Raw genomic sequence first — 23506 nt, 5'->3', positions numbered from 1 at the left:
CCTGGAGCTCTTGAAGCTGCCCCGGTTTCAGCTCTTGGAGAAACCACTATTCCTGTTGAGGGTAGTAGAGCTCTTAAGGGTTTCCAAGATTGTAAGATGGAGATCTATCTTAAGAGGAGGATCAAGGTTTCTGCTTTGGCACTCAGGGGTGGCTTGTAGCAGTTTCATGGCTTGGACCTGGTTGTGCTGGGTACAGCAAATCCCTGTGGTGGATTCTGAAGAGGCTATCTCCAAGAAAGAAGAGGAGAGACTGACATCCATTCTGGCTTTTATTGCAGATGCATTGTATAATTCAGTTCACACCTCAGCCAGGAATATGATATTGGCTGTATCAGTTGAGGTGTTTGCTATGGCTACACAACTGGACCGTGGAGAGGTGATAAAAATCTTAGCTTGGCAATCTTCCCTTTCGTGGCAAGTTGCTTTTTGGGAGTATTGGTAGAAGATGGTCAAACATTTAGGCAAGTCTAAGGCTCATAAGTTATCTAGGTATAAGCCTAAGGGGGAACCAGGAATCCTTTCCTAGAAGGCAAAACTTTTGGGAGGCCAGACGTTATCGCGGGAAGGGCTCCTCATTTGGTTTCCGGCCAGAATGCAGTTCTTTTCTGGCAATTGGAGAAATTCTCAGGATGCCACTGATTCCGGTGCTGGGGAAACTAAAGGTTCCCATTGAGGGGCCCTTGGTCCACTCTTTGGTCAGTTGTCCCGTTTTTACAAAGAGCATACCAAGATAACAGTGGATCAGTGGGTGCTTTCCGTGGTAAAAGACTGCTAAGTAAACCACTGCAATCGTTTGGAGTTGGAGAGAGAGAAATGTTTTAAAATAAATTTTGCTTTTCTGGTTCACAAAGCCTTTATTATCTCTCTGTGTACTTCACAAGCAGAAAGGGAGGTGGTGAGATTCCCTCTGAAGCGTTGTCTTTTGAATGCAGTGATCCAAAAGGGGAATAGGGTCAAGGCAGTTATTCCATTTATTTTGTGGTCCCCAAAAAAGAAGGGACATTTTGGCCAATTTTTGGATCACAAGAAGGTGAATGTGGCATTGCGGGTCCCTCACTTTTGTATGGAAACTCTCTAGTCCGTCATTGCTGCAGTCAGGAAGGGAGAGTTTCTAGCATCATTGGAACTGTCAGAGGCCTATCTGCTTATTCCTATTCAAAAACATCATCAGAAATTCCTCAGGTTTGTGATGTTGGGAGAATATTTCCAGCTTACGGCAATCCCCTTTGATCTGACCTCATTGTTTTCCAAGATTATGGTAGTAAAAGCAGCACCACTGTGCAGCGAAGGAATTGTGATGCCTCCCATGTTTGGGTGATTGCTTGATACAAGTGAAGTCTAAGGAAGTGTGTCGTCAGTCTCTTGCAGCAGTTAGACTGGGTGATCAATTTTTCCAAGAGCAGCATAGAGTTTTGGAGTACCTGGGATCTTGCTTTGAGATGAGGGTAGGCAAGGAGTTTCTTACCATGGAGAGAAGGTTGAGGCTACAGAGACAGATTCGACATTTGTGGTTGACAATCCCTAGGGTCTGGGATTATTTTCAGGTACTGGGCTTGGCCTCTATATTGCATCTGGTTCCTTGAGCATTGGCTCATATGAGACCATTGCAGGAGTTCGCAATCACAGAACTTTGACATTGTTAACCCTTCAGCGGGGGGAGGAGCCAGATTGAGTCTGGGTGGTAGCTGTCACAGGATAATCTGTCAAAGGGGTTGGAGTTAGAAATTCTGGGTTGGGCGAAAGTGACAACAGATGCCAGCCACAGGGGGTGGTGGTGGTGGGGGGGGGGGGGACGATCTATCAAGGTCAAACTGTGCAGGGCCAGTGGACCTTGGCTGAGACCTTCTAATTCACCAATCATTTGGTAAAGAAAGCCTGGTTGTACCTTCAGTCTCTAGTAAGGAACAGAGTGGTGAGAGTGCTCTTAGACAAATAGGCAGGAGAGAACCAAGAGCCCAGCTGGGTGGAGCCGAATTTGATTCTGTCTGCATCTCATGTAGCTGGGTGAAGAATGTGTTGGTGCAATTTTTGAGCAGGCTCAGGTGGGATCCCATGGAATGGGAACTGGCAGAGGAGGCCTTTGCTCTGATCAGGTCTAGGTGGGGCTGCTCATAGGTGGAGTTGATGGCGTTGAGGCAGAATGACAAGGTACCCCTGTTCTTCAGTTGCAGGCGAGCCAAGGTTGAAGAGTCGACGTCCTGTCTCAGCCATGCCTCCAGGAGTTTTTCTGTTCGTTTCCCCCTTGGCCCTTAATAGGAAGGGTCTTCAGGCGAATAGAGAAGCATCAGGATCCAGTGATTCAGGTGGCTCCAAAGTGGCCCAGGCATATGCGGTTTGCAGATCTAGTTAAGTCTTTTGGTGGACAGGCCATTATGAGTCTGCCATGTCCTCGGGCTCCTGTGGCAGGATCCAGTTTGCTTGGAACAGGTGAATCACTTCTGTCTTGCAGCCTGTCTCTAGAACAGAGAAGGCTGAAATATTTGGAGGAGGTTATTCTGGTTTGTTGCAAGCCCAGAGGTCAACTTCATTGGTGTATATTTGTCTGTAGAGTGTTTGGTATCTGTTCTGTCCTTTTTATAGAAGGGCTAGCTTTGAACTCCTTAAGGTACAGGTAGTGGCAATGGCTAATTTCTGGGGGAAGGTGTATAGTTCATCTATAATTTCATATTTTGATGTAGTACAGTTTCTGAAGGGAGTAAAGCATTTGCTTCCTCTGTTTGGTCTTGAAAGCTGTGTACAGCCGCTTCCTGAGCCTTTGTGAAGGGCTCCTATTAAGGATCTTACTCTGAAGTTGGCGTTTTTGATAGCAATCTTTTCAGCAAGGGGCATTTCTGAATTGTAAGTGCTGTCTTGTAGGGATCCTTTCCTTCACTTTACAGTGGAAGGGGTTTCTGCGAGCGGGTCTTCTACTCAGTGTAATTGGGCTTGGGTACATCCCAACCATCTGGACTGGTTTGTTGGATGATCAGGAAGGAAAACTTTGGTTCTTTCCTACTAATTTTCTTTCCTGGAGTCCTAACAGACCAGGCCAGAGTCCAACTCTTCTATGTGTATGTATGTATGTTAATGTATATATGTGTGTGTATGTGTATATATATATATATATATTATTAGCATGGGTTCAGTTTTCTCTCCGCTGTTTGACCCTCTAAGAAGGAGGGGTTTTAAGTTTAGCTTTTCAGGCATTTCTGATTCTTATAATTCACCTCCTTGTAGAAAGGAGGGGTTATTCTTGCTTTGCTACAGATTTACTGAGAGATTGCAGGTATTACAGTAACTTAAGTACTAAATGTACAGTGAAGCTTTTGTTCTTTATCTCCTGGTAGGGGAGAAAAACCATACATTTGAGCAGACTGTTAGGATTCCAGGAAAGAAGATTAGCAGGTAACAACCAATTTTTCCTTACCTCCTAGCCTGAAGCTGATCTTACTCGCAGGCCAATACAGTAAAGTGCGGCTGCGGTTACCCTGCTTCTAACCCGCGTTAGCTCAACCTGCGATTCACTATCCCCTTTAACCCATCCTTACCGCCTCTTTAACTCAACGGGTAACCCTTTCCGCCCGCGGCATGTATATGAGATGTAAACGATCGGTTTAGCTATACCCTCCCATTCAGTAACGCGCGCCCCGACTATCGCCTTTTTAACCTGCAGTTTAGCTGCGTCTTTAACCTGCTAACTTACTGCCTTCCCTTACCCCTGCGTTAGAGGCAGGGGTAAGGGTAGGCGTCTTCACTTACCCCTGCTGCCTTCCCTTACCCCTGCGTTCGAGGCAGGGGTAAGAGTAGGCGGCAAACTTTCCCCCAGCCCCCGCTCACCTGCCCTGGCCGCGTCCATGGGTGCCGGTCTCCGGGGCAGCCCCAGTCCTCTCAAATCATAGTTGGTGATTTGATTATTAGGAATGTAGATAGCTGGGTGGCTGGTGGGCGTGAGGATCGCCTGGTAACTTGCCTACCTGGTGCGAAGGTGGCGGACCTCACGCATCACCTAGAAAGGATTTTAGACAGTGCTGGGGAGGAGCCGGCTGTCGTGGTACATGTGGGCACCAACGACATAGGAAAATGTGGGAGGGAGGTTCTGGAAGCCAAATTTAGGCTCTTAGGTAGAAAGCTGAAATCCAGAACATCCAGGGTAGCATTCTCTGAAATGCTCCCTGTTCCACGCGCAGGTCACCAGAGGCAGGCAGAGCTTCGGAGTCTTAATGCGTGGATGAGACGATGGTGCAAGGAAGAGGGATTCAGTTTTGTTAGGAACTGGGGAACCTTTTGGGGAAGGGGGAGTCTCTTCCGAAGGGATGGGCTCCACCTTAACCAGGGTGGAACCAGACTGCTGGCACTAACCTTTAAAAAGGAGAGAGAGCAGCTTTTAAACTAGAACAAAGGGGAAAGTCGACAGTCGCTCAGCAGCGCATGGTTCGGAGAGAGGTATCTTTAAAGGATACTAATGATGCATTAGAATTAGGGCATCCCGACAGTGAGGTTCCAATAATTAGAAAAGTAGTCCAAGTGCCTGTAACTAAAAACTCACCTGAGCTAAAAAATTCTAACTTATCCCTATCAATTAAAAAGCAGAATGAAAATACAAACAAAAAACAAACTTTGTAACGTTTGTATGCTAATGCCAGAAGTCTAAGAAGTAAGATGGGAGAATTAGAATGTATAGCAGAGAATGATGATATAGACTTAATTGGCATCTCAGAGACATGGTGGAAGGAGGATAACCAATGGGACAGTGCTATACCAGGGTACAAATTATATCGCTATGACAAAGAGGAGCACTCGGGAGGAGGTGTGGCGCTTTATGTCTGGGATGGCATAAGAGTCCAACAGGATAAACCTCCTGCATGAGACTAAATACAAAATTGAATCTTTATGGGTAGAAATCCCTTGTGTGTCAGGGAAACCTATAGTGATAGGGGTATACTACCGTCCACCTGGTCAAGATGGTGAGACGGACAGTGAAATGCTAAGAGAAATTAGGGAAGCTAACCAAATTGGTAGTGCGGTAATAATGGGAGACTTCAATTACCCCAATATTGACTGGGTAAATGTATCATCGGGTCACGCTAGAGAGATAACGTTCCTGGATGGAATAAATGATAGCTTTATGGAGCAATTGGTTCAGGAACCGACGAGAGAGGGAACAATTTTAGATCTAATTCTCAGTGGAGCACAGGACTTGGTGAGAGAGGTAACAGTGGTGGTGCCGCTTGGCAATAGTGATCATATGATCAAATTTGATTTAATGACTGGAAGAGGAACAGTGTGCAAATCCAAGGCTCTCGTGCTAAACTTTCAAAAGAGAAACTTTGATAAAATGAGAAAATTTTTTAGAAAAAAACTGAAAGGAGCAGCTACAAAAGTAAAAAATGTCCGAGGCGTGGTCATTGTTAAAAAATACCATTCTAGAAGCACAGTCCAGATGTATTCCACACATTAAGAAAGGTGGAAAGAAGGCAAAACGATTACCGGCATGGATAAAAGGGGAGGTGAAAGAAGCTATTTTAGCCAAAAGATCTTCATTCAAAAATTGGAAGAAGGATCCAACAGAAGAAAATCGGATAAAGCATAAAGATTGGCAAGTTAAATGTAAGACATTGATAAGACAGGCTAAGAGAGAATTTGAAAAGAAGTTGGCTGTAGAGGCAAAAACTCACAGTAAAAACTTTTTTAAATACATCCGAAGCAGAAAGCCTGTGAGGAAGTCAGTTGGACCATTAGATGATTGAGGGGTTAAAGGGGCACTTAGAGAAGATAAGGCCATCGCGGAAAGATTAAATGATTTCTTTGCTTCGGTGTTTACTGAAGAGGATGTTGGGGAGGTACCCATAATGGAGAAGATTTTCATGGGTAATGATTCAGATGGACTGAATCAAATCACGGTGAACCTAAAAGATGTGGTAGGCCTGATTGACAAACTGAAGAGTAGTAAATCGACCGGATGGTATACACCCCAGAGTTCTGAAGGAACTAAAAAATGAAATTTCAGACCTATTAGTAAAAATTTGTAACTTATCATTAAAATCATCCATTGTACCTGAAGACTGGAGGATAGCAAATGTAACCCCAATATTTAAAAAGGGCTCCAGGGGCGATCCGGGAAACTACAGACGGTTAGCCTGACTTCAGTGCCAGAAAAAATAGTGGAAAGTGTTCTAAACATCAAAATCACAGAACATATAGAAAGACATGGTTTAATGGAACAAAGTCAGCATGGCTTTACCCAGGGCAAGTCTTGCCTCACAAATCTGCTTCACTTTTTTGAAGGAGTTAATAAACATGTGGATAAAGGTGAACCGGTAGATATAGTATACTTGGATTTTCAGAAGGCGTTTGACAAAGTTCCTCATGAGAGGCTTCTAGGAAAAGTAAAAAGTCAGGGGATAGGTGGCGATGTCCTTTCATGGATTGCAAACTGGCTAAAAGACAGGAAACAGAGAGTAGGATTAAATGGACAATTTTCTCAGTGGAAGGGCGTGGACAGTGGAGTGCCTCAGGGATCTGTATTGGGACCCTTACTTTTCAATATAGATTTATAAATGATCTGGAAAGAAATAAGACGAGTGAGATAATCAAATTTGCAGATGACACAAAATTGTTCAGAGTAGTTAAATCACAAGCAGATTGTGATAAATTGCAGGAAGACCTTGTGAGACTGGAAAATTGGGCATCCAAATGGCAGATTAAATTTAATGTGTATAAGTGCAAGGTGATGCATATTGGGGAAAAATAACCCATGCTATAATTACACAATGTTGGGTTCCATATTAGGTGCTACAACCCAAGAAAAAGATCTAGGTGTCATAGTGGATAACACATTGAAATCGTCAGTTCAGTGTGCTGCGGCAGTCAAAAAAGCAAACAGAATGTTGGGAATTATTAGAAAGGGAATGGTGAATAAAACGGAAAATATCATAATGCCTCTGTATCGCTCCATGGTGAGACCGCACCTTGAATACTGTGTACAATTCTGGTCGCCGCATCTCAAAAAAGATATAATTGCGATGGAGAAGGTACAGAGAAGGGCTACCAAAATAAGGGGAATGGAACAACTCCCCTATGAGGAAAGACTAAAGAGGTTAGGACTTTTCAGCTTAGAGAAGAGACTGCTGAGGGGGGATATGATAGAGGTGTTTAAAATCATGAGAGTTCTAGAACGGGTAGATGGGAATCGGTTATTTACTCTTTCGGATAGTAGAAAGACTAGGGGGCACTCCATGAAGTTAGCATGGCGCACATTTAAAACTAATCGGAGAAAGTTCTTTTTTACTCAACGCACAATTAAACTGTGGAATTTGTTGCCAGAGGATGTGGTTAGTGCAGTTAGTATAGCTGTGTTTAAAAAAGGATTGGATAAGTTCTTGGAGGAGAAGTCCATTACCTGCTATTAAGTTTACTTAGAGAATATCCACTGCCATTAGCAATGGTAACATGGAATAGACTTAGTTTTTGGGTACTTGCCAGGTTCTTTTGGCCTGGATTGGCCACTGTTGGAAACAGGATGCTGGGCTTGATGGTCTGACCCAGCATGGCATGTTCTTATGTTCTTAAATTGACAGTCCAAGAAAACAAAGAGGTAGGCGATCTATGATAGCAGTCAGGTAAACACAAGAATAGATGCCTTTATCTTTTCCAAATATTTATTAGAGCAGAGACGTATATGTATATTTGCCCGACTCGGGCCGAGTTTCGCAGCTCAACAGCCGCTGCCTCAGGGGCTTAAAGCAATCCAAAATCTTCAATTGAGTTTAAGAATGTCATCAAGCAACTAAAACCTGCATTTCTACTTGTATTCAGTCCTTTGCAAGAAGAAAGGGAACTTTTTTTTTTTTTTTTTTGCAAAACTGGCAATTTTTTATTTATTTATTTTTGCAAGTGGGAGAACCAAGAAAAGCTGTCAGAGGGAGAAGAAATATGTTCGCCGTGGACTGGGGCAGAGCTGGGTTGCAGTTCCGGAGAGCCCGGGGGGATTGGCCCGTCAATTTGAGAGATAAAACACAAGGATAGATGCCTTTATCTTTATATAGATGCATTTCTACTTGTATTCAGTCCTTAAAAGGACTGAATACAAGTAGAAATGCAGGTTTTAGTTGCTTGATGACGTTTTTAAACTCAATTGAAGATTTTGGATTGCTTTAAGCCCCTGAGGCAGCGGCTGTTGAGCTGCGAAACTCGGCCCGAGTCGGGCAATTTTACATATACGTCTCTGCTCTAATAAATATTTGGAAAAGATAAAGGCATCTATTCTTGTGTTTACCTCTCAAATTGATGGGCCAGTCCCCCCGGGCTCTCCAGAGCTGCAACCCAGCTCTGCCCCAGTCCACGGTGAACATATTTCTTCTCCCTCTGACAGCTTTTCTTGGTTCTCCCACTTGAAAAAAAAAAAAAAAAATAAATAAAAAATTGCCAGTTTTGCAAAAAAAAAAAAACGTTTCCTTTCTTCTTGCAAACGCGTTTCTTAACTGTAACTGCAGGAACAATTGCAACTTCTGTTCCTTGCGTGAAGCCGGGTTAAAACAAGAGGGAATAAAGTGTAATAAAAGTAAACTTACTGGCGGGAGCCGGTGGGCGTGCATTCGAGGCGGCGGGAGCCGGCGGGCGTGCATTCATCGAGGCAGAGGGAGCCGGCGGCGAAAGCGGCCTCCAACAGCGCCTCGCCGGCGCTGGCGAAGGTGAATGAATGCAATTTGGGCGCGCAAGGCAGCGCATTAGCGAACGCCGATGTCGCACGCCGTGACGCCAAACGTCGTGACGTCACGCCTTGAGCGCCCAAATTGCACAGGCATATACAGGCGTGCATTCATTCACCGCTGGCGGGGGCTGTTGGAGGCTGCTTTCGCCGCCGGCTCCCACCGCCTCAATGAATGCGCGCCCGCCGTCTCCCGCCAGTAAGTTTACTTTTATTACACTTTATTCACTTTTCTGTTAATTTTCGCCCTGCGCCTTGCTTGCTTCGGGACTCGCCTGCGCCTTGCTTGCTTCGGTACTCGCAATCCCCGATGCCCAAGCATAGGAGAACCATCCACTTCCTGGTACCTGTCATTTCAAATGTCATTTGAAATGACAGGTACCAGCGCACCCAGGATACTGTATAGCGCTCTATACAGTAAAATGGATTGCGCGGGCCTAACACTTCACGGACGCTTCTTGGACGCGGCTTGCATTTGCAAGCTATTTCAATACAGTATCGAGCGGTAGGTGAGTCGGACTGTGCGTGCGGCAACTGCGGGTGCGCCCGGCACTAACGCAGCTCTTCCTACCGCTCCTTACTGTATCGGCCCGTCTGTGATGTATACATAACCATAGTGGTCATGTTGTGTACATCCTTGTAATTATGTACACATTATCTTAGATGGATCTAAAAATGTTGCTTATGGGGATAATTTTCAGAAGGTTTTTCTGCTGGTTTACCCATGGGAAAAAAAACTTAAGAAAACAGCCCTTCCCCAGTGTGGGGGGGAAGGTGGGTGCCCGGGCTGTTCAGCAAAGTACACACCAAAGTTTTCATCTTCCCGTAGGGAGTTTGCACTTTCAAACTCTGTGGATACGCTATGAGGAGTTTTCTCTTGAAAATGAGCTTGCAACCCATAGATACAAGTACTTAGGGGCGTGTAAGCTCCCCATATGGTTTAATTATTGCCCTCTATATTGCCAAATAGGAGAGTCATCCTATGGATGTCCCTGGCTAGCTCCTTAAAACGAAATTCATCTTTCTTTTTGTAGTGTTTTGTTTTTTTTCACATATGGTAAACCTTTCATTATTTGGTGAACGGGTGTGAAAGTTTGTTTTTTTTATATAAACTGTGAAATGCTCCTAGGGCCATGGGTGCTCCTGCACAGATGGGACTTGTGTACTATATGAGAGCGAGGCAGAGCTGCTGAGTTTATCTGCAGAGTCTTCTTTTTCTTTCCCCTATTAGGGCAGATCAGTTTGAGTATGTGATGTATGGGAAAGTGTACAGAATAGAAGGCGATGAGACCTCAACAGAAGCAGCAACTCGACTGTAAGTCTGTGCACTTTGTTCTAGACTTCAGACATAACACATGCATAATAATCTTTCTGTTAGCAAACAATAAGAAAATAGTTGATATATAACTCTAAACTATTGAAGGAAAAGTAAACTCAGATCACGCCCAATCTGTGTAAAGTTTATCAACAAGTTTGAATGGCTTGAATTGTCCTTTTGCCTTTTAAACTGTAATGCAACTATTCAATATTAGCTGTTTCCTCAGATGGCTAGTGCCAAAATACAATATCTGGTGTGTTTTTCTGATATGTTGCAATTGTAAAATGAGCTGACAATCCATCACAACTTGGATAATTCAAATCATACATTATGGTTTAGAAGTCAAACTCCTAACAATGTAAAACAACTCCAGTGGGCAATTAATGGCATTCTCTAATTCAGTAGTGATACATTCATTCTCAAAGGATAAGCAGGATGGTAGTCCTCACACATGGGTGACATCAGATGGAGCCAAATGTGGAAAACATGTCAAAGTTTCTAGAAAATTTGACTAGGCACACTGAGCATGCGTTCAAGCAAGGTCCCTCTTCAATCTTTTTTTTTTTTTTTTCTTGCGGAGCTGTGAGCCTTGTAGTTTGAGCTCTAAAATCTTGCCTCTTTGCCTTGTGGAAAATTTCGTTTTCTTAGCATGTAGCAGATGGACTCAGGACCAATGGGTATAGTGTGCTCCTGAAAGCAATTGCAGACGGATCAGATTTCAATCTGATGTCAGCCCTAGTACATATACCCCTGCGAGACGCCATGCTCTTCAGTATTTTCCGTCTCCATAGCAGTTTGGGACTCTATACACGCTTGCACAGCGTTTAGAGTATTCTAACCAAAGAAATCCAAAATAAAGAAGAAAACTTACCTCTACAGACGAGCACCGCTCTCCTGCGGTGATACCTACGGGTCCCTCCCCCTGTCGAGATTCCTGAGGTGATTTCCGCGATCCCTCAGAGATAGGCCTCGGTCCAGCAGCCGGTTCCCGGCGTGGACTTAGCCCCCGGCAACGGGCGCAGCTGAGAGGCAGCGGGTGCAACTTCGAGTGTAGCGGTGAAGGTATTTTCCCCACTCTCCCCGCAGCTGGAGACCGCCCAGGACCGGACCGGAAAATGCTGAGACAAGGTAAGGTAGAAAACGTCCTAAAAGTCTCCGGTCTCTGAGACTCGAATAGCTGCACAGATTGCCAGCCAGCATCAGTGTTACCGGGTTGATCAGCCCTCTCCGGGCTAGACCCCGATCCAACACAAAGGTCCTCCCACATGGAGACCCTCTGACATGGGTAGCCATATTGCTCGTGTGGTTGCCATCGCCATTTTCTGCTTGATCACCACCCTGTCTGCCGATTTGATCCATGCGCACAGAGGCGAACTATGTGCACAAAATCACTTGTGCGCATAGCCACACGCTTTACTGTGCCGGGCGCATAAGTAAACCCCGTGCACACAGCGGCCTGCGCATGCACCCGAAGCGTATAACTAAGCCTGGCGGTGTACACTTGAACGCACAAAACGGAGTTTTCTTCATCCTATGCGCACAAACCATGGCACCACCGGAAAAGAAGCTCAAGGCTCAGGGACTCTGCCCAGCATTCCACATCAGAGCTGCGCAGCATGAAGAGGCCATGGCCCTGTGTCTACAGTGCGCGGAGGCTCTGGGTGAACCAGGCCAAGGCCCTCTCCAGCCGGCACTGGGATCCAGATCCACTGACAGTACAACGGATCTGGCTACCCCCGGCGGAAGCCTCCCTCAAACGGGGCTCCCAGGGGGCGCAACGCCTCTCAATTTAGACCCAGCATCTTTCTCCTGGGTAGAATTCTTCAAAGGCCTACATATCTTTGTCCACATGCAACCGGTGCACCCGATGACACAACCACAGCCTGCCCTAGAGGACCCCGACATCCTGGGACCCTCTAAACCAAGAGAAGCACCTCTCCTGCCTCAAAGCCCCAACTTTGGGGACATGGACACCTCGGACGAGGATCAAGACTCCCTGGAGGAAGGGGAAATCCCTCCAGGAACGGAACCTTACCGAACTATGAGGCGTTTCTTCGCTAAGGATGAACTATCAGACCTCGTGGCTCACAGCCTGATAAAGCTCGCTATCCCAGGCACGAGTGCCACAGGGGAACTAAAGACGAACCCCCTCCTCGAGGGACTGCGTCAGGCCTCCCGCCATTTCCCTTTGCTGCAGGCCGTTCAACAGCTGATTGACCTGGAATGGGAAGCTCTGGAGGCCACGTTGAGGGGGAGGGGGGGCGGCGGCGCACCCTGGCAGCCCTATACCCCCTAGACCCCTCGGCCAAACATCTCCTGGCATTCCCCAAAGTGGATGCCATGGTCTGCGCGGTCTCAAAGCTCACTACCAACCCAGTTGAGGGAGGAGCGGCACTCAAGGATGCCCAGGACAGACGTCTAAAATCCATCCTTAAACAATCATTCGGCGTTTCAGCTATGTCACTATAAATCACGGCCTGCTGTGCCGTGGTGACATGCGCCTGCTTATCAAAGACCAGGACGCCACCACACCTGTCGAATCACTAGAACCAGCAGTATCATTTCTCACGGATGCGACTTCCAACCTGGTGCACACCGCAGCCAGAGGCCTTTCATCTGTTGTAGCAGCCAGAAGACAACTCTGGCTCAGAAGCTGGTCAGCTGACATGACCTCCAAGACGAGACTCACGAGGATGCCCTTTAAGTGATACCTCCTGTTCGGAAGCGAATTGGAGAAGTTAGCCGACAAATGGGGCGAATCCTCGGTACCGCGGCTACCGGAGGACAAGAACAAGAGAAGCCAGCCCCCCTCCCCCCGAACATCTAAGGGTAGGGGTTCACAGCGCTTCAAACTGTACAGAAGTACATATCAAGCATCTCGCCCCACAGGCAGGGGCCAGTCCTTTCGGAACAAACACAACAAAAGGGCAGCCGGCTCTGGTCCAGGCCCCAGCCACACCCCGCAATGAAGATCAACTGACCCATCCACAGGAAGAATCCATAGGGGGCAGGCTTGGCCTATTCTACCAAAATGGGTCGAGATAACTTCGGACAAGTGGGTCCTAACCATCATTTGAGAGGGATATTATCTGGATTTCCACAACATCCCTCCAGACAAGTTTGTGAAATCTCCTTGCCACAATCCTTTCAAGAGGACAGCAGTGGAATCTACACTGGCCGAATTGCTCGACTTAAAAGCCATAACGCCGGTGCCCACACAACAAGAAAATACGGGGCATTATTCCATCCATTTTATTGTTCCCAAGAAAGAGGGTACGTTCCGGCCCATTCTGGACCTCAAGTCAGTCAACCGCCACCTGAGGGTATCTCACTTCCGCATGGAAACCCTACGCTCAGTCATAAGGGCGATACAGCCGGGAGAGTTTCTCACATCCCTGGATCTGTCAGAAGCCTACCTGCACATCCCGGTCCATCACGAGCATCAGCGTTTTTTACGCTTCGCGACCCTGGACTACCACTACCAGTTCCGGGCACTACTCTTCGGGGTAGCCACAGCACCTTGATCGTTTACAAAAATCATGGTGGTTGTGGCGGCGACACTGAGGAAAGAAGGAATCCTTGTACATCCATATCTGAACGATTGGCTGATCAGGGCAAAATCCCCAGAGGAAAGTCATCAGGGATCACCAGAGTCAAAACTCTACTGGAGAACCTCGGGTAGGTGGTCAACGCAGCCCTCCCAATCTCTAGAATACCTGGGAGTCCACTTTGACACCAGATCAGACAAGGTCATTCTGTCTCCTACAAGGAGAACAAAACTGATGAATCAATTGCGAAATCTGTTAAGCAGTCTTTGCCCCAAGGTGTGGGACTACCTCAAAGTCCTCTGTCTCATGACATCCACACTGGAAGTGGTCCCATGGGCGAGAGCTCACATACGGCTCCCTACTGTCACGATGGAATCCGATGTCCCAAAATTACTCCTCCTCCAGCTCCCAGAGGAAGTTCAAACCCACCTACAATGGTGGCTACAAGAAGACCATCTGAGCAAGGGAGTAAGGCTATCCCTGCTAACTTGGATCCTGCTCACCACAGATGCGAGCCTATAAGGGTGGGGAGCCCACTGCCAAGGGCTGACTGCCCAGGGGCAATTGAACAAGGAAGAGTTGGGGTGGAACATCAATCGACTGGAAGCACGGGCAGTCAGGCTAGCCTGCCTACGGTTCAGTCACAGACCCGGGGCGAAACGGTCAGAGTCATGTCAGACGCCGCCATAACAGTTGCCTACATCAACTGCCAGGGAGGAACTAGAAGCCAACAGGTGTCCCTGGAGATAGACCCCCTAATGGGGTGGGCAGAATCAAACCTACAAGAGATCTCAGCCGCCCACATCGCAGGAAAAGACAACGTCACTGCAGATTACCTCAGCAGAGAAAGTCTAGACCCGGGGGAATGGAGGCTGTCGGCTATAGCCTTCCAGTCGATAGTAAACCGCTGGGGAACACCAGCCATGGATCTCCTGGCAACCTGGTCCAATGCCCAAGTTCCCAACTTCTTCAGTCGCAGACGAGAACCACAATCCCAAGGGATCAATGCCCTCGTCCAGGCCTGGCCACAGGAAATCCTGCTGTACGCCTTCCCTCCGTGGCCGCTATTGGGCGGGATCATCCGCAAGATAGAACACCACAGGGGACCAGAACTTCTAGTGGCCCCGGACTGGCCAAGAAGGCCGTGGTATGCAGACATGCGAAGACTACTGACAGGGAGCCCTCTCCCTTTACCTCCACACAGGGATCTGCACCAACAAGGCCCGATCCTCCACGAAGACCCAACTCGATTCTCTCTTATGTCTGGCCATTGAGAGGACATGCCTGAAGAAGAGAAGATACTCTGGGGGGCAGTGATTGACACTGCTCCGAGCACGCAAGTTTTCCACCTCTCTGACCTACATACGAATATGGAGAATATTCGAAGACTGGTATGAAGACCCGCGACATCCTTCTACAGACAGTCAAAATTCCCACGATCCTGGAATTCCTGCAGAACGGCTTACAGAAGGGGTTGTCTCTCAACTCCAAGTTGCAGGTGGCCGTGTTGGCTTGCTACAGAGCCAAGGTGGAGGGTGGTAGGCTAGTCTCTCACCCAGTCATTTCCCGCTTCCTGAAAGGGGTCATACAGATCAGACCACCCTAAAGTGGCCGGTACCTTCAAGGAATCTCAACCTAGTCCTAGACTTCCTAGCAGGAGCCTCCTTCAGACCCACCCGCGATCTGTCCCTCCGACTACTAACATTGAAGACTGCATTTCTAGTGGCCGTCTGTTCAGCCCGTCGCATCTCCGAGCTTCAAGCACTGTCCTGTCTAGAACCATCCTCAGGTTCACACTGGGATCCATACAGCTACGCACGGTCCCCTCCTTCCTTCCAAAAGTGATTTCGCACTTCCATCTAAACCAAACCATCTCGCTACCATCGCCAACCATAAGGACTCTGAAGAATCCTGCCGCCTTCACCATCTTAACGTCGGCATACTCCTAGTCCGATACCTGGAAAGGTCAGAATCCGTACGAAAGATGGACCACCCATTCGTCCTTCACAGCGGGAAGAAACAAGGGGAAGTGGCCTCATGGGCGACCATAGGCCACTGGATCAAAGAAGTTATAAAGGCGGCCTACGTAGAGGCAGACAAGCCTCCACCTCTACACGTCAAGGCCCATTCTACTAGAGCCCAGGCAGTGTCCTGGGTGGAAACCAAGATGCTGTCACCCGCCGAGATCTGTCAGGAGGCAGCATGGTCCTCCATTCACACCTTCTGTAGGTTCTACCACCTGGATGTTCAGGCTTGGAAGGACACAGCATTCACAAGGGCAGTACTAAGTGGGCCATGGGCAGCCTCCCACCCAGTTTGGGAGTAGCGTTTGTACATCCCATTGGTCCTGAGTCCATCTGCCACATGCTAGGAAATGGAGAAATTACTTACCTGATAATTTCGTTTTCTTTAGTGTATACAGATGGACTCGGCATCCCACCCACGGCTGCCGGCAAACACAGAAACCTCGGGAGACAATCCCCGAGAGCAAGATAAACACGGGTAAGTCAAGCTTACCTCTAATTAGGACACCCATGCCTACCGGGTGTCAGCATTTCTCATTTGAGTGCACTGGCAGTCTCCAGCTATAACCACATCAACCAGTTCAAGTTAATCAAAGTTAACCAAGTTAATCAAGTTGTTCAGTCACATATCCACAATTGCTTTATAAAGAGAATACTGAAGAGCAGGGCTTCCTGCAGGGGTATATGTACTAGGGCTGACGTCAGATTGAAATCTGATCTGTCTCCAACTGCTATCAGAAGCACACTATACCCATTGGTCCTGAGTCCATCTGGCTACACTAAGGAAAACGAAATTATCAAGTAAGTAATTTCTCCATTTTTTGCAGTTTTTCATGATCGGTCCATCGCCATGTCCCTTTTGGTGCCTTCCTGTAGTGCCCCAGTCAGGGTTTTCGGTGTTCAGGTTTCATTTCTCAGTCAATTCCCCGCTTGGTGGCAGTGCTTCGATGCCTGCCTTCAGCATTCCTTGCTTCTTCTCTTATATTTCGCCCCATCATGGTTTCATCCAGTGCCCAAGGACCATGTCAATCACCAATCCTCATGATTGTATCTTCTGCCTGGGGGCAACTCATGATGTCTGGGATTGCCTCTTGTGGGCCCAGATAATCCCGAAGGGATGTCTGCTTTGACTCAACAAGATGGATAACATCTTTGGGTCAAAGAAGTCCGAGCCATTGGCATCGCAGGACCTTCGAGGCACACAGATGGACACCACGCCATTGACATTGGCGGGATCGTCTGTTCCCTTGAGGTCACCGGTGGATAGGGGTACTGGAGACCGACTATTGTTGATCTCCGGGCCAAGGGTACTGGGTTCATTGACTTTGGCACTGGGGGAAGGACCAGGCTGAGCGGCACCAGTCCCCTCAATACATGGGTGCCAGACATAAGGAAACACCGGCTTTTGCCGCGATGCCCTGAAACGACCATGTGGCGAGGAGCACCCATCCTCCATCAGTGCCCGGGGTCCACGATGGTCTGCATCAGAACCAGTGCCGCCCGTCCTCATACGACTTACGGAGAAGCTCATTGTGCTCATCGGTGCATTACTGACCCAGCTGGCGTCTGTTCCCGGGGTGACACTGAGGCCTCCCCCCTCCCTTGGGTAAATCCATGTTGACTGTGTTCCATTAAACCATGTTTTCTATATGCTCTACGATTTTGATCTTGAGAATAGTTTCCACTATTTTTCCCGGCACTGAAGTCAGGCTCACTGGTCTATAGTTACCCGGATCGCCCCTGGAGCCTTTTTTAAATATTGGGGTTACATTGGCCACCCTCCAGTCTTCAGGTACAATGGATGATTTTAGTGATAGGTTACAAATTTTTACTAATAGATCAGAAATTTCATTTTTGAGTTCTTTCAGTACCCTAGGATGCATGCCATCTGGTTCCATGTTATGATCACTATTGCCAAGTGGCCCCATCACTGTTACCTCTCTCACGAAATCCTGCGTTCCACTAAGAATTAAATCTAAAATAGCTCCCTCTCTTGTTGGTTCCTCAACCAATTGCTCCTTGAAGCAGTCATTTATTACATCCAGGAACTTTTTCTGTAGCAAGTCCTGATGTTACATTTACCCAGTCAATATTGGGGTAATTGAAATCTCCCATTATTATTGCACTGCCAAATTGATTTGCTTCCCTGATTTCTCTTAGCATTTCATCATCTGTCTGACCATTTTGTCCAGATGGATGGTATTATACTCCTATCACTATACTCTTACCCAACACATGGGATTTCTACCCATATAGATTCTACTGAGCATTTAGTTTCTTGTATGATCTTTATCCTGTAGGACTCTATATCCTTCCGGACATAAAAGTGCCACACCCCCACCAAGTTGATCCTCCCCTATCATTGCGATATAATTTGTCCCATTGGTTATCCTCCTTCCACCAAGTCTCTGTGATGCCAATTATGTCAATATCATCATTTGCTGCTATACACTCTAACTCTCCCATCTTACTTCTTAGACTTCTGGCATTGGCATACAGACATTTCAAAGGGTGTGTTTTGTTTTTAACAACCTGCTTTTCAGTTGTTAGGGATAATTCGGAAATCATTAGCTTTGCTGATTTTTTTACATATAGGCACATGGACTACGTTTGCTTTTATTGGAACCTCTCTGTTGGGATGCCCTAACTCTCCTGTTTCATTAGTATCCTTCAAGGATACATTTCTCCGAACCGTGCACTGCTGAGTGACTGTCGGCTTTCCCCCTTGTTCTAGTTTGAAAGCTGCTCTATTCCTTTTTGAAAGTTAGTGTCAGCAGCTTGGTTCCACTCTGGTTAAGGTGGAGCCCATCCTTTCGGAAAAATCTCCCCTTTCCCCAAAAGTTTCCCCAGTTCCTTACAAAACTGAACCCCTCTTCCCTGAACCATTGTCTCATCCACACATTGAGACTCTGGAGCTCTGCCTCCCTCTGGTGACCTGTGCGTGGAACAGGGAGCATTTCCGAGAATGCCACCCTGGAGGTTCTGGATTTCAGCTTCCTACCTAAAATCCTAAATTTGGCTTCCAGAACGTCTCTCCCACATTTTCCTATGTCATTGGTGCCCACATGTACCACGACAGCCGGCTCCTCCCCAGCACTGTCTATAATCCTATCTAGGTGATGCGTGAGGTCTGCCAACTTTGCACCAGGCAGGCAAGTTACCAGGCGATCCTCACGCCCACCAGCCACCCAGCTGTCTACATTCCTAATAATTGAATCACCAACTATGATGGCCGGCCTAACCCTTCCCTCCTGGAAAGTAGCCCTGGGAGACTTGTCCTCAGTGCGAGAGGACAATACATCACCTGGAGAGCAGGTCCTTCCTACAGGATCACTTCCTGCTACACCAGGGTGATGTTCTCCTACTGGGAGACCTTTCTGATCCAAGGCAGCACTGGGACTGCCAGATTGGATTTGGGACTTGGCTACTATGTCTCTGAAGGTCTCATCAATGTACCTCTCTGTCTGCCTCAGCTCCTCCAAGTCTGCTACTCTAGCCTTCAGATATCGGACTTGTTCCCTGAGAGCCAGGAGCTCTTTGCACCAAGTGCACACATACAATCTCTCGGTGGGTAAAAAATGATACATGTGACACTCAATGCAAAAGACTGGAAAGCCCCCCTCTTGCTGCTGGACTGCTGCCTTCATCTAAATTTTATTGAGTTCCTAGTTAAGTTTAGGATACTAAGGGAGTTGGAATTAGAGTTTAAATTTACAGGTGAATTTACTGATTAATCAGTTAGTGTCCTACAAGGGGATGATTAAACTTTCAATAAGGCTGGTACAATAGTATGATTTAGATAAGACCCTGTTTTTTATTTTATCGTAATTCCTGTGTTATGAGTCTGAAGAGGGGACCCCGTGAGGACACATTGTATAGGGCCTGCTGGGCATACTCAGTGTGCCTAGTCAAAGTTCTAGAAACATTTCCTGTCGGGGCTATATCTGATTATGTCAGCTATGTGTGAGGACTACCATCCTGCTGTCCTCTGAGAACACCTGTTTTACAGGTGAGCAGCTTTGCTCACTTAACCTTTCCACCATTACTGCTTTACTTCCTTAATAACTCTCCATAAAGTACTCCTGGGGGAATTCTGCGCTACTGCGGAACGCAACATTTGCGCAGAATTTCCCATCTGCGCAGAATTGCTAAATTCTGCGCAGATGGGGAATTGCTAAATTCTGCGCAGAAAATAGCAGAGGAGACCCCGGCATGCTGCGAACGGTGCGTGTCCTGTGGCACACGCTCCATTCGTGGCGAAGATGAAGGCCCGGCGTGCTGGGTACGGCACATGGGGGCCTTCCCTTTTCACCGCAAACAGCGTGCCGGGCTTTCGTCTTCGAACAGAGCACGTCCCGCGGCATGCCGGTGACAGAGAGTGTGTGTCGGGGAGGGTGAGAGAGAGCATGGGGTGGGGGGGTATGCCGGTGAGAGAGAATGTGTGTGTGTGTGTGAGAGGGAAGGGTGACAGCATGGTTGGTAAGAGGGGGGGTGGGGAGGGTGAGAGAGCAGGAAGGTGTGAGAGAGAGGGTGGGTTTGAGAGAGGGAGTCTATATGAAGGGAAGGGGATACCAATGAGCGAGAATGTTGTGAGAGAGGAGAGGGGGTGTGGGGGAGGGTGAGAGACAGCTTGGTTGATAAGAGGGGGAGTGGGGAGGATGCTTGAGTGTGGGTTTCAGAGAGAGGGAGCCTATATGAGGAGATTGTGAAGGAGTGTGTATGCGTGTGAGAGATTGGAAGCTGGTATGTATGAAAAAGGGGTCGTGTGTATGTGAGGGTGCTAACCTGTGTGAAGGGATTGTGTATGTGTGAGACAGAGCCTGTGTGAAGGGATGCGTGAGAGAGAGACATAGGTAGCCTGTGAGAGAGAAAGGGAGCTTGTGTGGGTGTGTATGTAAGAGAGAGTGAGTCCTGTATGAGGGGATGTGTGTGTGAGAGAGAGTGAGGGAGCCTGTATGAGTGTGTGTGTATGTGGAAAGGACACTTACAGTGAATTTCTAGGGATATTCTGCTCAAAATATTTAAAATTCTGCAACTTTAATCATTTTTTCTGTAATAATTTAAAATGTAATTACTTAAAGATTGTCATGTAAATTGTGTTATTTTGACCAGTATAAAGTTTGCAGAATTTTCAGGTTTTTTGCGCAGAATTCCCCCAGGAGTAATAAAGCTCTTTAGAGCAGTCATTGTGAGAGTTTATCCATTTTTGCTCTGCTTTTCCAAGCAACTGCCATAGTGCCACTAACTCATTGGAGTACCAAGATACATGCTTATATGAACACCTAACGGTAGGGCCGATGTAATAAAGTGCACCCAGTCTAGCGCATAGATTTATGTGCAGTTGGACGCACATTTTTTTTTTCCATTTATTTATTTATTTATTTAAAGCTTTTTCTATACCGTCGTTAAGGTGGGTACCGTCACAACGGTTTACATAAAGGCACATAAAGTAATGCTATTGTAATCTTACATTTTACATGGGTGCCATATGGTTCGGTAACAGTTTTTAAGCAAGATTAATTATTAAATGAGGTTGAAAAAACATGTCTAGTTCAATTCTATAGCAGTTTGAGTACAGGACTCCTTCTCTAATTGTGGCTTTATCCTTTACTGCAGAGTTCACTTAAAAACTACACACTTAGTGATTACTGTTGTGTGGTTGGGTGTTTCTTGTTCGTACCATGCACTTCCCTGGTTTCATTCTCCCTTCTCTTTTCAATACATCACAGTGGTCTACAGGATGTCTTACACATTTGCATAAGTGTGTCTGTTAAAAACATAAACCAAGTGCATGTTGGACTCTCAAGACTATAACCTGATGCGATAAGGGGATAAACGCATCCAAAACATGCACCTAAGCAATTGCTGTGCTGTTAGCACTCGTCGCATGCAAATTCCATGTAGATGAGGCTATTACCCCTCTGATGCAGTAAATCCCACAACACCCAACGCACACCTTTTAACCCGGCAAATATAACACCAGCCCCAGCATACCGTTTACTGGTCAGTTCTTCAACAGAAACCCCTCTCCCAGTCTTCATAATCAACCTCTAATTTCCAGTTACATGCAAGCTCTTCTACCTCTACCTTATGCTTATCACGTGTGGGTGTGGATTATTTTTCCTACCATTCAATGAGCATGTGCACAGGAACAAGTATAGCTAGTGGAACATCATTTGTTTGGGATAGCTCTCTAGTGAGAACCTTGGTAGATGTGTTTCTGATCTGAACCAGCTGCTGAGATTTTGAAGAACTACAAAACCTAGAGCTTAATCTGGGGCAAGGAATATGTTCAAATACAAAATTTAAGGTAAAGATTTCATCTTTAGCAGTTTTATTCTACCTTCTACCCAAGACACAGTCTGCCTAGTCTTGGAAATCCTTAATGATCTCCAAGACTTATCATATAAGAGGTATGGTCTGCAAGCTTTCTTGCATCCTCATCTTATTGCCTTGAGAGAATAAGATCAGACAAAGGGAGAATGTGTTCAGGGTAATAATAATTGTTTAAAAATGTATAATTCCTGCGTGCAACCTGTTTGCTAGTAATTCTCTCTTCTATTTCAGGTCTGCCTATGTATCTTATGGTGGGCTGCTGATGAGACTTCAAGGCGATGCCAATAATTTGCATGGCTTTGAAGTGGACTCCAGGGTTTACCTCCTAATGAAGAAGTTGGCTTTTTAATGCAGAGCTGGGACTGGGAGCAGTAGGCATGTGGCACATGCATAGGTGCAAGTTTCTGTGGATGCCTGTGCATACATTTTCTGTTTGTGACTATAAGTGACTGACAGTACTCTGCAGCATGGAGCCGTCTGGTTTTTTGGTTTTTTTTTTTGCTACAGCGTTCAGGTTCTCAAGTGTGGTGCAATCTTTTGTAGCAGGAGCGCTTCTATTCCACCCTTCCCAGCAGAGCCTTGCCTCCCTTCTGATTTACAAGAATTAGGCTTCTTATCAGCCCCGGCTCCTCCTCCAAAAAAGATTTATCTGCTGGGCTTCGTTTTGCTAGACTGCTTTGGACCTGAAAATCTGTGCTCCGCTGAGTGATTTTGTATCAAGATTCCTGTATTTCTTATTAAATATTTTTATTTTCCACTAGTAATTCTGTAAGTTTTATGTGAGAATTGTATACTGGGTTAAAGAAAATCTAAACTGTTGTATGTCTATTGACTGCCATTAGGTTCCGGCGCCTCGCTGAACGACCTCCTGCAGTCGATCTCCTGCCGGCGCCATTTTCCGTACGGAAAACGATTCGCGGCGGGAAATCGCTCCCTGACCCCCGCTGGACCTCCAGGAACTTTTGGCCAGCTTGGGGGGGGGGCCTCCTGACCCCCACAAGACTTGCCAAAAGTCCAGCGGGGGTCCGGAAGGACCTCCTGCCGTCGAATCCTGTTGGTCTATGGCCGCCGCCATTTTTCGGCGCCATTTTGAAAAATGGCGCCGGCTGAAGACAACAAGATTCAATAGCAGGAGCCTGTTCCGGACCGCCGCTGGACCACCAGGTAATTTAAGTTATTTGGGTGGGGGATTTAATTTAAAGGGTCGGGGGTGGGTTTTAGCGGGTTTTAACGATTTTAACGATTTATCACGATATTTTACCCCCCCCCAACCGGCAACAATACGATTCCCTCCCCCTCCCAGCTGAAATCGATCGTTAAGACGATCGAGGACACGATTCACATCTCTAGTTGGTATATTGTGACTTTTGAACAGCCTTTGGTAGCATTCTAATATGCATCCTACCATACCTTCTGGACAGCTCTGCATATTGCCCTCTGAGTCCTGTAGCTGGGTGATGAGCTTGCTTTTGACTTTTCCTTTAAAGACTTGTACAGCTCTGGACAGGACCCAGCACTTTTATGTCCTGTCCATGACCATCAGAGCTTTTTCTGTGATTGCATGTAATTTCCTCATCTCTGTCTTATACACAAA

General features: G+C 46.8%; 1 protein-coding gene across 2 annotated transcripts in view; it reads left to right on the top strand.

Moving 5' to 3' along the window:
• Nucleotides 1–22672, top strand: part of POLR2H (RNA polymerase II subunit H) — a 46735-nt gene extending 24063 nt beyond the window's left edge. Inside the window, exons 3-5 of one of the 2 annotated variants that reach the window (XM_029615928.1) lie at nt 3327–3384; nt 9918–10001; nt 22144–22672. In XM_029615928.1, coding sequence (XP_029471788.1) covers nt 3327–3384; nt 9918–10001; nt 22144–22261 — 260 coding nt within the window. In that variant the 3' untranslated portion in view covers nt 22262–22672. The remainder of the gene's footprint in view (nt 1–3326; nt 3385–9917; nt 10002–22143) is intronic. The other variant, XM_029615927.1, reaches the window with a different exon arrangement.
• The last annotated feature ends 834 nt before the right edge of the window (nt 22673–23506 follow it).

This window comes from Rhinatrema bivittatum, chromosome 9, assembly GCF_901001135.1.
Source record: "Rhinatrema bivittatum chromosome 9, aRhiBiv1.1, whole genome shotgun sequence".
NCBI lineage: Eukaryota > Metazoa > Chordata > Amphibia > Gymnophiona > Rhinatrematidae > Rhinatrema > Rhinatrema bivittatum.
This window is presented reverse-complemented; position numbering and strand designations above follow the sequence as displayed.